The sequence below is a fragment of the Miscanthus floridulus genome, chromosome 4 (assembly GCF_019320115.1).
Source record: "Miscanthus floridulus cultivar M001 chromosome 4, ASM1932011v1, whole genome shotgun sequence".
Taxonomy (NCBI): Eukaryota; Viridiplantae; Streptophyta; class Magnoliopsida; order Poales; family Poaceae; genus Miscanthus; species Miscanthus floridulus.
Window position 1 is genome coordinate 15,358,655 of NC_089583.1, and position 15,727 is coordinate 15,374,381.

Below are 15,727 nucleotides of genomic sequence, written 5' to 3' on the forward strand. Positions count from 1 at the left end.
AGATGATGAGCAAGACACAGGATGAGAAGAAAGTCTATGCTCACATCAAGTGCTTCAAGTATGGAAATATGGGGCACTTTGCCTCTAAGTGTCCTACCAAGCTTGAAAAGAAGGCTCAAGCAATCCATGAGAGGCAAGGCAATGGGAAGCACCACATGAGCAAGGAAGAGAAGGCTCAATCAAAGAGAAAGTGCTACTCATGCCGCGAAAGGGGACACATGACACATTCATGTCCCCTAGGTAACACTCCTAAGCCTATTTTAATTGATGATGATTTTATGCTTAGGAAGAATAATAATGGTACCTCTATGGTTGCTATTGCAAAACATCCCGCTACTCATACTAAGGCTTTGCCTAAATATCTTGCTCCTAACTTGAGAGGACCCAAACTTGTTTGGGTACCATCAAAAAGTGGATGATTGTTTGTAGGTACCATTGCATTGGAGGCTTGGTTCAAATGGTAATCATCTTGTTGATTATGTAGTTGAGCCAAGTATTGATAAGTGATGATCATTATCATAATGCCATGACAAATTGAGTGAAGTCCAAGTGCTATCAACAAACAAGTGCTATAATTCAAGTTATTGGTGATTGATTGGATCTATTTGATGGCTTGCAAATATTTGAGTTGAAGCTCGCTAATTGGATGATCATGAGCTAACCAAGGTATATCTCTTGTTGATCATTTCATTTGGGTGCATATGAGTTGATTGAATAGGATAAATATACAGTGTTGCTTGCTATAAGATGTTTGAATGGATAAATTGATTAGTAGTCAAGTTTGGATTGATTTGTGTTGAATAAATTCATGAGATGACTTTTAGTGAGTGGTTGAATGGATTTATGTCTTGTGAAAGTATTCAAACAAGTTGGTTTCAAGTTTGATTCACATTTGATGAAGTATAGCTCAAGTGATTGAAATCTGTCCTATATTGAAGATCTGAGTGAGTTGTGATCTTAGCCATGTTTCAGTGATCAAAACTTATTGGATTGGCATAAAAATTGGTGTAAATGCTCTAGACTTATGGTATAAGATTCTGTACAAATTTCATGAGAATTGGATAAGAGATGCTTCGGTTTTGGAGTGGATCTTGTCAGCTATAGTGCAGCAGTTTTCAGCATATAACAGGGGTGAAAGAATTGAAATCTGATAGCAATCTAGAAGTCATATGAAGCTCAAATTTTTACAGCTGATATATAACTTAGTGAAGCACATCTCAACTAAATTTCGTGGTATTTGGATTTGTACTTTGTGAGATATCTATTTTTCCTTTAAGAGTACAACATCTGCTAGAAAAGTGACAAAAGTTGGATTAATCTAGAGTCACTTTGATTGAAAGGTCTTCAAGTTGGAAACATGATTTTAAGTAATGGAGGCACCTAAGTTTGGTATTGAGATGATCTAGAAGCTTGACAAGCAAAGAGTACAAGGCCATTTGATCGTGGAGTGTACTTTGCACACATTTGGTACTCAAATTGGAAGATCAAGATCAAACTCAAGATAAAGATGAAGTTTAAGTTCTATAGATTATTGGAGATCATTTGGTAGAAAGAAAATGACTTAAACAAGTAGAAAGAAAAGAACTTAAAGAAGGAATCAAGGTTATTCATCAAGTTAAGTCCATCACTTAGATCAATCAACAAATTTATTTCAAGTGAGTGTCAAGAATGGTTCTTGGAGAGAGGTCACTTCTCCCTAGTGTAGGGGCTTGCCGCCTATGTGTAGGTAAACCAAGTGTGGTACTTGGAAGGCTAACATGAAAGTGGTGATCCGAGGGACATTTGAGATGCTTAGTTGAAGCAATCAAAAGGGTTGATCAAGAAAAGCAAGCAACACCCAAAAGAGAGCTAGTCATAATATTTCAAGTGGTATTCTCACATTGGTGTTCTCATGCAAGCATTGATCAAAAGATGAATCAAGCTAACCACAACAAGATAGTGCACTTGATCATATTAGTGGTTCTCAAATCATATGGGTGAAGAATGGATTTCATTATTCATGATTGGTCTTCACCAAACTTATAATTGGACTTCACATTGCTATTGGAGTAATGAATTGAAATCTATGTGACTATCCTCTACTCCAACATAGCAAAGGTATCATTGTAATGTGCATAATCATTTCATCCCTTACTAGTATGCGATTAGTGCATATAGTACATGCTTAATAGGGTCATGCATAACAAATGAAATGTTTAAATTCATAGCCTACCACTATTGCTTGAATGATTAGTTGATCTAGTGGTTGGTATATGAATTTGTTCATGAGCTAGTGAACCCAAGTATTTATTTAATTTAGATTGCCAACAAGTGACAAGTACAACCTCGATAAGATAACCTCCAAATGAGTGTGAAGAAGCTTAGAGAGGGTTCAAACCGGACTTGAAAGCTTAGGCAAATCAATTTAGTTCAAGTCAACCATAGAAGTTCATGATAGTGATAAGAATATAAGTACAAGACAACAATGCAAACGGATATCTAGTTTATTTATTTCAAGTGGTATCTAGACTCAAGTATTTCATCAAGAATTCACAAGTGATGTCTAGATCAACTCACAAGTGATATCCTATAAGTGGTACTCATGAAGATAGCAAAGGTTCAAGAAATGGTTTTTATTGATAAATCCAACAAGTGGTTCCATACTAGAAAATTCTTTCAAGTGGTATCACATCTACAAGTGGTATCAATCATGTAAGACGATGGTTCCACAAGTGATCCTCAACTTTAAGTGATCATCAAATGAAGAATGCATCCCTCATCTACAAGAGCTCAAGTGTATTAAATGGATGACCCATGCTATCACATAGGGGGAGGTGTCCCACAAATTGGTATCAAGGTCAAAGATCCTATGTGTGGTATCTCAAGAAGCTATACAAGTGGTGTCATTCCAATAATCAAGTGATGTCCATAAAAATGCAAGATTCAAGCCTCAACCATCTACCCCAAATGCAAACCTTTGCATCAATGAGAAGCACACCTTTTATAGAAATTGATGATAAAGGAGGAGAGATTGTACAAAGATATAAAAGCTTTGGGAGAGATTGAGACAAAGAAGTAGAGGCTGGACATGGACAAAGAGAGAGCAACATTGAAGAAAAGAGATGGATCAAAATTCTTAGAAAAGAGAAGCACACAAGTAGGGGGAGCAAGCTCATGAACTTTGATTGATTGCATTTGATATATACATATTCATGTGCTTGCTTGCATTACATAAGCTTTTAAATTCAATATGCATGCTTGTGTGGTGTATGCTAGTTGTAGAATTTGAATGATGATTTGATAATTAGCATACATAGGATGATAGCTAGACTCATATTTTCACACATGGTACTACAACCTTGCTTATAATGTTGATCTCACAGGGTTTCTAATGTTTTTGTTGTCTAGCTACTCATGATGCTAAGGATGGTGTTAAAAGTGCAACTCCGATTGGTATCATGCTTCAAAGGTTATTCTATACACCTTAGCATCACTTAGTAGTGATAACACTCCCACAAATTTCATATTTATGCATGTGTGCAAACTTGAAACCAAATCATTTGAGCACACATGTAGGGGGAGCTATCACTACCAAGTCGGGTTTTATGATGCTTATCTAAATCTTAACATAGAGCTTAAATGTTGGATAAGTGGCATAAAATCCAAATCAAGTTGGCAATTTATACTTGTGTGAAGTGCGAGCTTCAAATGAGCTTAATTTCCATATCTTTCTAGAGTTGTCATCAATTACCAAAAAGGGGGAGATTGAAAGGTCCTTGTTTTGTTTTGGTAATTGAATGATAATCTTAGGTGGACTAATGTGCTTAAGTGAGATACACAGGTGATTAGTCCACAGGTACATGTGTGTGAGAAACATATGCTATGACGGTGATAATGGCTCAAAGATGTTGCAAAGCTCACACATGTGATGATGAAGGAGCTTATTGCACATGAGACATGATATGGAGTCATGTGATCAAGGTGGAGAAGATCAAGACATGACTTAACTTAATGGACCGGTTGCAAGCGTGAAGGGCAAGTCGGAGGCTTTGGAGTGATGGACCACGTGGCGGTGAAGCTTGAGCAAGACTTGGCACCGATAGATGAAGGCAACAGTGAAAAGCAAGTGAAGTCAAGATCGATGAACCAATACGGTCACGTGATGACATGAAGTGGATCATATCATTTGGTGATTGGTTGGTGCATGTGTTGCATGAACAATGGAGGAGATAGAATGGAATGCGCAAGGCAAAGGTATAACCTAGGGCATTTTATTTCACCAGTCATAGGTGTGTAGAGAAGTTTATGACCGGGTTTAGGATAGATGGCCGTACTATCAAGATGGACAAACTTGTTTGCATATCGGTCATCTAGTGCCACTCGAGTAATCTAACTTTGCATCGTCGCTAGGATCGAGTGGCGTGGCAAGTTGAGTGACTAATCCTTTGAAAAATGTTTGTGAAAAGCTAACACACATGCACAAGGTGTTGTACACTTGGTGGTGTTGGCACATTTGCAAAGGAGAAGAAGTTGGTGAAGAAAAGGAGTTGAATGCGTTGGTCACGGGGGTGACCGGATGCGTCCGACATGCTTACCGGACGCGTCTGGTACTGACTCAGGCGGCAGCGTTCCTGACATGATCGGACGCGTCCAATATCGATACCAAACGCGTCCGGTATTCTGGCCAGGCACGGGCAGAGTTGCCGAGGTGACTGGACTCTGGCTCATAGAAGTGACCGAACATTGAGCAATCACTGTTTAGCATCAGGTCGTGGTGACGTGGGGCGTGGGTGTTGGTCCAGAAAGGACCGGACGCAGGGGCACGTCCGGTCGGCCACACCGGACGCATCCGGTCGCAGTTGAGCGGCTCTGGGAGCTCTATGGACTCGATCGGACGCTGCCCCTTCTGTGTCTGGTCGTCCACACTAGACATGTCCGATCGCAGTTGAGCGGCTCTAGGAGCTCTCTGGACTCGACCGGACGCTGCCCATCCCGTGTCTGATCACTTCGCTGCAGTGCGTCCGATGCGTCGCGTCAGAGCGTGTCAGAGAGGGCCGTTGGGCGGCAACGGCTACTTCATTTGAATGGGACACATGGCGGTCAAGCAGTGACTAGACGCAGCGACAGGACGCGTCCGGTCGCCACATCAGACGCGTCCGGTGCACACGACCTACGTGTCCGGTCGTCTCAAAAAATACCCAGTGAAGGGGTAACGGCTATTTTAGCCCATGGGGCTATAAATAGAAGTGTTGGTCAGCCTTTGGCTGTGTGTAGAGCACACTAGAGCCTTGGTGGCTTATGTGACAGTGCTTGGGAGCCCTCTAACTCACTTGAGCTTGATAGTGTTCATCCGATCGAGTGAGCGAGCGATTCTAGTGCGATTGCATCGTGAGGTTGCATCGAGTGGCACCAGGTGGTCGTCTTGCAAGCCGGTGGTGCTTGTTACTCTTGGAGGTTGCCACCTCCTAGACGGCTTGGTGGTGGTCTCCGTCGAAGCCCGCAAGAAGCCTATGCGGTGCTCCGGAGAAGAGCTTTGTGAGAGGCATTGTGCTCGCCTCACGGGAGCTGCGAAGAGCAACTCTAGTAGAGCGAGACGCAAAGGGCGACAAGTGGTCCGGCTGGGTCAAGTGCTAGAGCTTGTGGTAAGCACTCCACATGGGAGAGTGTGACTTGCGGGTCACCACTAGCAAGAGGACCGGCGGCAACCTTGGAGCTTGTCTCAACGGGGACTAGCATGTTGGCAAGCATGTAAACCTTGGAAGAAAAATCACCGTGTCAACATTGTTCTTCCCGTTGGTTTGTAATCCCTTTACACAATCTTGTAATTACTTTCATATACATTGTGCTTGTGTAGTTGCTCTTGTAATTAGTTCGCTTGTGTAGCTTACTAGTTACTTTCTTGCTTGTGTAGCATAGAAGTAGCTCCCTTGCGTGACTAATTTGATTTGTGTAACCTTGTTAGTTATATTGTTTAGTTTGTGTTGCTAAGTATTTGCGCTCTTTAATTTGGCATTGGTTATCTTGTTATTGAGCATTGCTAGTGAGCTTAGGTGGCTTTATTCTTTTGCTTACTAGCATGTGTAGGACCTCCCTCGTTGCTTGAAGTACTAGTGCCATAGGTTTGTGTGACTTTGCTTCTAGAATTTGTTAGGTGAACTCTAGTTAGCCCGGCACCTTAGTTGCTTAATTAGGATCTTTGCAAGGTGCTAGAGAACATAGATAGAGGGGTGTAGTCTTGGCTAAACCAATAGTTTTAATTCCGCACTTGTTTTGGTTAGCCGACGTGATTAATTTTAGAAATGACTATTCACCCCCCTCTAGTCCGCCATCTCGACCTTTCACCGAGGTGAGTCTGGAAGGCTGTCTTCGGTTCTTCACCTGGATGCAGTAAGATTTGATGAAATCCGACGCGAAGGTCCAGGTTGGAGACCAACTGGCATGAGTAAGCTCGTCCATCAATTGATCAAAAACTGGTGCAAGAAACTTGGACTTCGCTGTGATTGCATTCAGCTGACGAAAATCAACGCAGAACCGATAGGATCCATCCTTTTTCTTGACGAGCAATACCGGGGAAGAAAACGGACAATAGCTCGGCTGAATCAGTCCTTGAGCTAGCATGTCACGCACTTGCCGCTCAATTTCATCCTTTCAACCAGGCGGGTACCGATATGGACGAGTGAAAATGGGCTGAGCGCCCGGAATCAGAGGAATACGATGATTACATGCCTGGGACGGAGGCAGCTCAGTAGGTTCTTCAAACATAGAGGAAAACTTCTGCAGTAGAAGCTGAATCTCAGGAGGTACATCCACAGCCTGCTGCTCTTGAGGCACGGCATCCTGAACTGCACAGAGTTGAATGTACAAATGGGAAGGACTGACAGAATCAAGCCCCTGCAACAAGACCAACTGCCCCTGATAAGGAATAGCCAACCACTTCTGTAACCAGTGTACATGCATTGGGTCTGTAACCAGTGTACATGCATTGGGCTATGAGCCTCCAACCAGTCCATGCCGATGATAACATCATAGGCAGTAAGCGGTAACAGCCTGAAATTAGACCGGAAGGAATACTGATCAACAGTCCACTGAATGTCATGCAAAATTTCGGAACTCTGAATAATGCCACCACCAGCAACTTGTACCTGGGTTGGAGCAGGCAGCAGAGAGACCGCTGACAACCACTGAGCAACAGAAGTACTGAGGAATGAGGCTGAACTACCAGAATCAATCAATATGCGAACTGGGCAATTCTATACTGAGCCTTGAAACTGAATAGCTCGAGATGGAGTTGAACCCGGCAGAGCAGCCTTAGAAATAGCCATGAAAACGTGGTCCTCACTGCATCCTGGGCCCGAGTCCTCTGGTAAGCAATCATCATCATCAGAAAAAACTTGCCAGATCGCTTCGACAGCGAGAAGAACCTCTGGGGAGCACTGATGGTCCATGGACCATTTACCACCACACTTGAAGCAGAGCCCAAGCGCTCGACGGTAAGCTTTCACCGCCTTGAGAGTAGAATCAGTGGACGACGTGGCTCCCGCGGCTGGGACAACAGTTACATGGGCCTTCTCCACCTTGGGCGGGGGCGGCAACGGCAAGGGTGTCTTGACCGCCGGCAGAGACTTGAACGGCGAGGACCAATCACCGGAGCGGAACGGCTTCGACGGCGGGGATGCCACCTCCTCCTGCAACAACGCAAGGCGACAAGCAGTATCAAAGTTTTGGGGCCTTTGAATAACCACAATTGCACGAATGCCATGACGAAGCCCATCCATGAATCGAGTGGTGAAAAAAGGGATCATATGAAGGAGAATTGGCTTTTAGCTGGTCCACCAGTTGGGAAAAGGCTGATACATAGGCAGACACTGTGGTTTGTTGGCGGATGTTGAACATTTGGCGAAGGAGGGATTTGTGCTGGTCCCGATCGAAACGATCATGCAACAATTGGCAAAAGGATGACCAATTGAGCGAAGGCAACTGGGGAGATAATGACTGGTACCAGCAAACAGCCGCAACCTCCATGTAATGCTCAACCAAACTGACCCAGACAAACGGATGGACCTCGTAGGTGTTGAAATACTTCGTACAGAGTGAACGCCAACGGCGAGGATAGTTTAGGAAGACGGCTAGTATTAGGTGACTGTTGAGAACTCTTAGGAGGACGAGGGGGAGGATAACGACGCGGTAGGACGGGGCTAGAACGGAATGGTTCTGGTCGACGAGCAAAGTGATTGAATGGACCCGGGATCACAGCTAACTGAGGATGGGCGGGACGCGAACACGGCTGGTGAGAAACAGTAGTAGCAGGAGTGGAATCGGACGACGTACCCCGGGTCCCGTATCCTGTGTAGTCGGTTCAACGCGGCGCCCAAACACGGGCAGTTCGGCGGGGAACCCCTTCGATGAGTTCGCAGCCGCCTTGGTTGGAGAGTTGGCGATGCTGGTGCCGTGCGGCATCTCGTCGAACACCGCGCGGGCGTGGTTCTTCGCCATCTTCTGGACGGAGATGCGGATGTCGTCGAGGACGCCATCCACCTCAGGCTGCCATGCGCACAACTCCTTGGTGGCCTTCTCGAGCGTCGTGACCCGATCGTCACGCTCGTCCTTGACGGGGCTGATGCGGAGAGCTTCGAGCGTTCGCAGGCGGTTGTTGAACTCAGCATCACGGTCGGTGTAGCTCGCCTCCAAGGACGTCACGCGGCTCTCGACGGTGTTGACCTGCAGATCCGCTGGGGCGGACTCCAGGTCGGCGACGGGCCGCGAAAGCGCGCTCTCCGCCGTGACGTGCGCCGCCTCCAGGGAGGTGAGTCGGGAATCGATGGCGGTGGAGCGGTCGGAGATGGAGAGCTCCAACTCGGCGAAGCGGCGGTTGAGGCGGCCATCCTGCTCATCGAAGCGACGATTCAGCTGTGAAATCTCGTCAAGGATAAGCTTCATGTTCGGCTCCATGGCGCCGCGGGATCGCTGAAACCGGGTGTAGTGGGGATGGGGGCTAGGGTTGGGGTCCAGGATCGAATGAGGAATCCAATACCAAATTGTTAACAGCAGCGCGGGGGAAGAATAGCAAACTTGGGGAAGGGGGAAGAACAGAGGAATTAGGCAAACTTGAGGAAGGGGGAAGAACAGAGGAAGTAGGCAGGATGAGTACTTCGATTAGAACATAGCAAGGTTTACAATTCCCCTCCCCCCCTTCTCACAGCTTAGCCTATATACATATACATGAGCTAGCGCAGCCACTCTCAGGGCCAGAAGTCTTTGGGTTGGGCTTGAGTTGGGCCTGGACGAAGATGCTCCGGCTTGCTTGTCGTTCTGGCCCAGCGCGTGGACATGCCGATGCCACCTCCCTCAGACAACGACTCGGAGTCGAGGTGGACGGCCGTGCCGCCCCGGCAGCGAACGGACGCCGTCATGGCAGGAACCATCAGACAGCGCCGTGTCAGGGGCTCGCAGACGATCAAGTCCTGGTGTCCGGTCTTGAAGTCCGCGCGGTTGATCATCAGGAGGAGGCTCCCGCATCTTCCAGTGGTTGTTACTTCCAATTCACGGGGAGGAAGTGGCGGCCGTCGACAGCGGAGGCCAACGACGGCGATGACTTGAAGTATGGACGACGGATCAAGTTTTGGCTGTTGTAGTAAGAGCCAGCGATGATGGGTGCTCTGTTGTGGAGGGCGCGGAAGCGGCGGAGGAAGCCGGCGCAGGCGATGACGCGTTGCCATCGCTTGCACGTCGACGCTGCACCAAGGAGCCAGATCGGCGACTCCAGACGCAGTAGGATGAGCTCGAGAAGTCGTGGGTGCCCATGCCTGCCGCTCTGGATGAAAACGTAAACGTAATGTAGATCGGTTTGCTCCCTTCGTTCCTTTGATTTCATAGATTAGATTAGTCCTCCAGAATCAGAAGACGTAAGTATCCGTGCACAAGCTGACACCTACTAATATATTTCGGAACCTCAGATGCGCGGCCTGCTGACACCTAATATTTTCGGTGACCTGATGTGATGGCCTCGTGCGTGACCTGACCCTGGCCGGGTGATGCGCGGCCTGCGCCGGCTTGGAGGTCCTGGTGGCAGGCGGAGAGGCTGGCGGCGGCGGAGATGCGACTCACGATCTCTCGCGCCAAAAAAAAAAAAAAAAAAAAAAAACTGCTGGGAACCAAATTTGGTGCAGGACTGTTTTGGGACTAAATTATTGTAAACTCTTGGAGATGACCTTTTTATTCCTGCCAATATCTTTTTGGGAGTTGGAAAACATCATGTTTTTGGAAGAAAAAATAGGATGCCCTTGGAGATGCTCTTAGACACGAATATAGACATGAAAAAACATTTATATACTCTTGAATGTTAAGTAGAGACTAGCAAATATGTTTGTGCGTTGCTACGGGAGAAGGGTCGCGTGGTTGGGAACTACGTGATCCTTCTTCCTCCTTGCCGGCACCACTCCCACCCCTGCTCTCGCTTGCGCACACCGCCTCATGCACCCCTCAGCCGCCGTCCCCTCCATCGGGCTTCTAGCACCCACAGTCGGCAGCTCACACAGTATCACTGCCCCACCAACCTCCCACGCCGCCCTACCCTAACCACAGGGCTCCTGTCGACTACTCCGGCACGACGCCCCCGTTGTTAGCCCTGCGCAACTGCCATCTCCCACCGCCCCGGCGAGCGTTGCCCACGTCGTCTCGGCCACCATCACCGCCATGTCGCGACCACCAACCCAAACCCTCTTGTACACATGTCTGTCAGTGAATTCTATCCTAGAACCGTGACCCCGGCGCTAGGTGGCTCTTCTTCCCCTTGTCGGGGCACGAACGCACGCCCCATCACGTGTCTGAGTTTGCGCTGGGAAAAATAAAAATACAAAAACCATGAAAAAAACATACTAAACTATACTTGGGAAAAGAAAATAATAAAACCTAAAAATGTGTCGATAAAGTACTCACCTGCTCCATGTAGATTTTGCACGTCTCACCGATCCAACATAGACTATTGACAGATTTTGTTTATTTTGTTAACAATTGTGCCTGTGCGTTGCTAAATGCGAGTTGTGGTTACTTGTATGAGCACAGATCATGAGTCCGGACTCTCATACGGGCCTCGGAGGGTGTGAGCACATTTTGGAAAGTAAAAAGATATGAGACTCATAATATATTTATTATTTATTATTTTATTTATAAGAAAAAAAGTTGGATGAAAAAGATAAGAAATAGGAGTTATGCTTACTTGTATGAGCACGGACCATAAGTCCGGACTCATACGGCACATGGAGGGCGTGAGCGCATTTTAGAAGTTAAAAAATAGGAGACTCATAATATATTTGTTATTTATTATTTTTGTTTATTATAAGAAAGAATGGGAGATAAAAAAGAGAAGAAAATGTCACGTAATGGTGGAAACTAAAAAATAAAAAGAAACGGGAAAGGGACTAAAACAACGGACGGTTCACGGAGAAAAACTAGGACACAGTTTTTCGTATTTGATGGCAAGTCTGAGCGAGCCACTTCAGGATTAGGTTGGACGAAAATTTAGGGTGGCAAGAAATTTTGCCTCTTTAGTATTAGGGATTAGTAGAAATGCCCGAGCCTTGCAACGGGAGAAAAAGGTCTATTGAACGTTCATGGAAAACAATACAAGAATGATACATATTTATTTATATTTTATTCTTTCTAAAAAAATTATAAATGCACTTATATTATGATGACCATGACATCCATAATATAAGTTAATGTTGGTAATAATATGGCAATGCTCTATTAAACCATGTATCGAATTAAAATGCATCACAAAGCACGTAGATATTTAGACGCAAATATATATCACAACATTAATTTTTATATTATCCATGTGGCGATACAGTTAGAAATCCTGCTCATTGACTTTACAGGAGAACAAAAAAAAAGTGTAGTTCTAATCTCTAATTAAAATTAACAAGAATTAATTTAGCGAGCGATATGTCGTGGATTTAAAAAATATATATTTTTCATTACATTCTGATCCACATATCTAGGGACCATAGACGATCTGACCTCTGAATTAATCTCCTATTTATCTCCTTTGTTTATATTTTCTGCTAATCTTGCCACGTGAATGACGATTATACCGTTCTAGCTAATTTATGCCGAGAAGAACCGGATCCACGGCCTGATGACCTGATCGTCATGGCCCCGCAGCACCCAGCAAGGCGGGCGGCTGGGCAGCACCTAGCGCGTGGGATGTCAGGGTCGCCTCCATCCAGCCGAGCGCGTCGGCCGCCTCCAGCAAGCCAAGTGCGCCGGCCAGCGGGCTGCACAAAGCGTGCTGGCCGCCGTATAAGCCTAGGGGCGCGTGATAACAAATCTATCACTATCTCTAATATCAACTAGGGCCATGTTTAGTTCCGGCCAAAGTCGGCGACGACGGATCTACAGCTGCACTGTAGCACACTGTAGCATTTCGTTTGTATTTGATAATAATTGTCCAAACATTGACTAATTATGCTCAAAACGTTCGTCTCGCAAAGTACAATCAAACTGTGCAATTAGTTTTTGATTTCGTCTACATTTAGTACTTCATGCATGTACCGTAAGTTTGATGTGACGGAGAATCTTCTTTTTGCATAGTGCCAAATTCAGGAAATTGGGGGAACTAAACATGGCCTAGGATAGGAAACGTGCCAATGCATAGCACGGAACCCGATATATCTTGGAATCGAATTCCTTATCATCGGTGAACATTAGTTGTTGTAACTCGTATGATCACGAATCATAAATCCAAGTCATGTATTGAGAACTACAACTTTGATATGGATCATGTCAACATCTGAGGTTGTTTAAAAATTTTAAATTCACGAACTTAAAATAATATTTTAGGACTCTTTGGAATGAAGAACTTCTCAACTACAGTTTGATATAAAGTTTGTCGAGTTCACATGAAAAAATTATGAATTATTTTTTAATGAACTATTTTTTAGAGACGACATCTTAATATGTCCGCCTTAGAAAATCGATTTTAGAGATGGACACTTAAAATGGCTGCCTTCGTTAATAACAAATTTTTAGAGATGGACATCTAAAGATATCTATCTTAGGCCGCCCATCTCAGTAATTGATTTTCAGAGGTGGGAATTTGGCGGTCTCTTGATGTGTACGCCTCTGCTAATCAGACAAGCAATCTCTTAAAATCATTTTTGTGATAGTGAGTCCAAATGGACAGCTATTTATGCTCCAAATTTCTTTGGTTATTTATTAGTTTGTGCCCATCTCTTCCGGTTGGACTTCACATATGTTTGCATGGAAAGCATATTGGGCCTTTCCCGTTTTTTGCATGGGCAATATGATCTATTCACACACCTTTCTTTCTCCCAATCCATTGAAATGGAGATTTTAATGCTTGCGTTGTCCAGCAGCAAAGAAACATGATTTTATAATGGTACCGATCAAATTTTAGAATTGGCGATGTCAATAACAAATTACGCGGTTGAACAGTATTTGTAAGCAAAATTTGCCTAAAACAAAAATCCATTGAACAAAAGTAGACAGCAAAACAATATTTAAACATGAAACCCATATTATTTTTTATCTTCAGTGAGTGCCTTCATGACTAACTGAACTGTCAAAAGCCGAGTTTTTTTTTCCATATAGAGCAACTTGCTAAAGCTGTCTCCAACAGGAGACCCATTGCGGAACCCAAACTCAAAATGGGTCTCTAACATAATACCTATAGCCTCCGACAGAGTATCTATATAGAAGACCCATTTTAGGTGCCAGGAGAGGCATAACCCAAATTTGAGTATCCTCTCTCCTGGAGACACATTTGCAGAAAGAGTTATCTTTTGGGTCTTGTTGTTGGAGAAGACAAAAAATATGTATTGAACCCTTTGCCTATAGCGCTACCCAAAGTACGAATGAGTCTTGTATTTTGGGTCGCGGTTGTTGGAGACAGTCTAATTAAGGTCCCGTTTGGCACGGCTCCACTTGACTAGTGTAGCCATTTTTTCAGCTTCAACTCCACAAACAGCTCCCTTAACGGAGCTGCAGCTGTTTTTATGGACCGTTTGGCGAAACAGCTCCTCCTTGTAGACAATATTAATGAAAAGACCAAAATACCCTCCTCCTCCTCCTCCTTCTCTCGGTCCTTCTCAACGCATCCGGCGGCGATGCTCGCGCCCGTGCGTGTCTAGCAGGCGCCACGTCCCACACACCCCACAACAGCTGCGTCTGCGCCCGAGCGCCTCTGGCAGGTGACGGCTGCGTCCAGCGCGCCTCGGCGGCGGCACCCTTGTCGGCCCCAACGCGTTTGGCAGGTGGCGTTCCCATCCCACGCACCCCCCGGCAATGGCGTCCGCTCCTGCACGCTCGGGCGGCGACGCCCTTGTCCGCACCAGCACCCGCGAGCGTCCTGCGGCCGGATTCTACGCCCTCGGCGCCCGTTGCCGGTCTTCCCTGCGCGCCCCGGTAGGCGCAGCCTAGCTTCCCCACGCACGCACCTCTTCTTCTCTATGCAGGAGCAAAACGGGTATCTGTACTTGTTGGGCCCACTAAGGCGAGGTGGAGCTGGGTGAAGCCACTGTTTGTAGCTTCATCTCGCACCTATTCTCTGTCTCGGCAGGTTTTAAGGGGCTCCTTGGGTGGAGCTATTTCGTTTTACCCCTTTTGGCACAAAATGGCTCCAAATAGCTCCAGGAACCGGTGGTGGAGTTGTGCCAAATAGGACCTAAAGGCACCACTTTTCCTTCGGCGGTCTAGAAAAATTCCATGACTAATTGACGTTCACATCTTCACATCCGAGAAAAAGGAACTAATAGACATCAGAGGAAGATTGGACTATGGAGAGATATCAATTTTTATACATAGCCACATATATTTTACGAGCATAAATTCTGTGTCACCGTAGAACACACAGAGCATATGTGACGGTATTACTGCACTCCATAAAAGAGGCAGCACATTTCTGCCAAGGAAGGAACATTTGTATTGGACCCACATACATGGTTCCATGTGTAGTACTGGATGTTGAAATCACACATACAACCATCGGCATTATTTATTTGTTCACAAACATAAGTAGAGCACCAATAACATTGATCACTCTACTCCACACATAACGGAAAGGTCAACACGCTACACAGCAGTGCGGCATGCACCAAACCGAAGTCCACAAACACACCAGAGAAGAGCACAGCAATTGGCAGTAGCACGCATGAGAGCATATGTCTCATGCTGCTGTTGCACAAACTGAAGGGAATTCAGCTGTTGGACTGAATTCTTGTTCGCTGGCTCTTATTTTATTTCACACCATCTTTTTCCAACAAGAGCACATAGGCATCAGTGATGGATGGATGGCTGGATCCATTGAGGAAGGCTGACAAAACAAACCAAAGCAAAGCAAACTAATGCAAACGTGACAGACCACAGGACACAAGCAAAAGCATATGCATCCATGTTGTCATTTGCGTGCGCACGCGCACACACACAAACCAATCAAGCGGACGCAGAAGCAGAATTGTGAACAACAGATCGAAGGCGAGACACCAGCTAGCAGGCCAGCCAGCGACTGTAATCCAACGAAGAGCCGGCCGGGTTACTTCATCTGCAGGAGTTGGAGAGGAGAGCATCAGAGAGAAACACTAATATCTATCAATTTAGGTGAGCAAATCAACAACGTGAAGTGTCTGCCATGGCAGTCACCCTCGGTGCATGTATATAAAAGGACTGTATAATTCATCACTAACGACTAATCCATTGGTCAGGAGCATAAATAATACTGTAGTCATCTTGT

At 45.6% G+C, this 15,727-nt stretch overlaps 1 protein-coding gene across 2 annotated transcripts; it reads right to left on the reverse strand.

The window, feature by feature from the left end:
• Positions 1–5,832: 5,832 nt before the first annotated feature.
• Positions 5,833–9,148, reverse strand: LOC136551010 (uncharacterized). Of its 2 annotated transcripts, XR_010782419.1 has the most exons (3): positions 8,308–9,148; positions 7,122–7,664; positions 5,833–7,026 (listed from the first exon to the last, which is right to left on the reverse strand). XR_010782419.1 is itself a non-coding variant. In XM_066542610.1 (2 exons), exons 1-2 carry the CDS (start codon positions 8,926–8,928, stop codon positions 7,230–7,232), a joined length of 1,056 nt encoding a protein of 351 aa, XP_066398707.1. In that variant the 5' UTR covers positions 8,929–9,148; the 3' UTR covers positions 5,833–7,229. The 2 variants fall into 2 exon arrangements, 1 of the variants encoding a protein (XP_066398707.1); XM_066542610.1 differs by having other exon boundaries at positions 5,833–7,664.
• Positions 9,149–15,727: the final 6,579 nt, after the last annotated feature.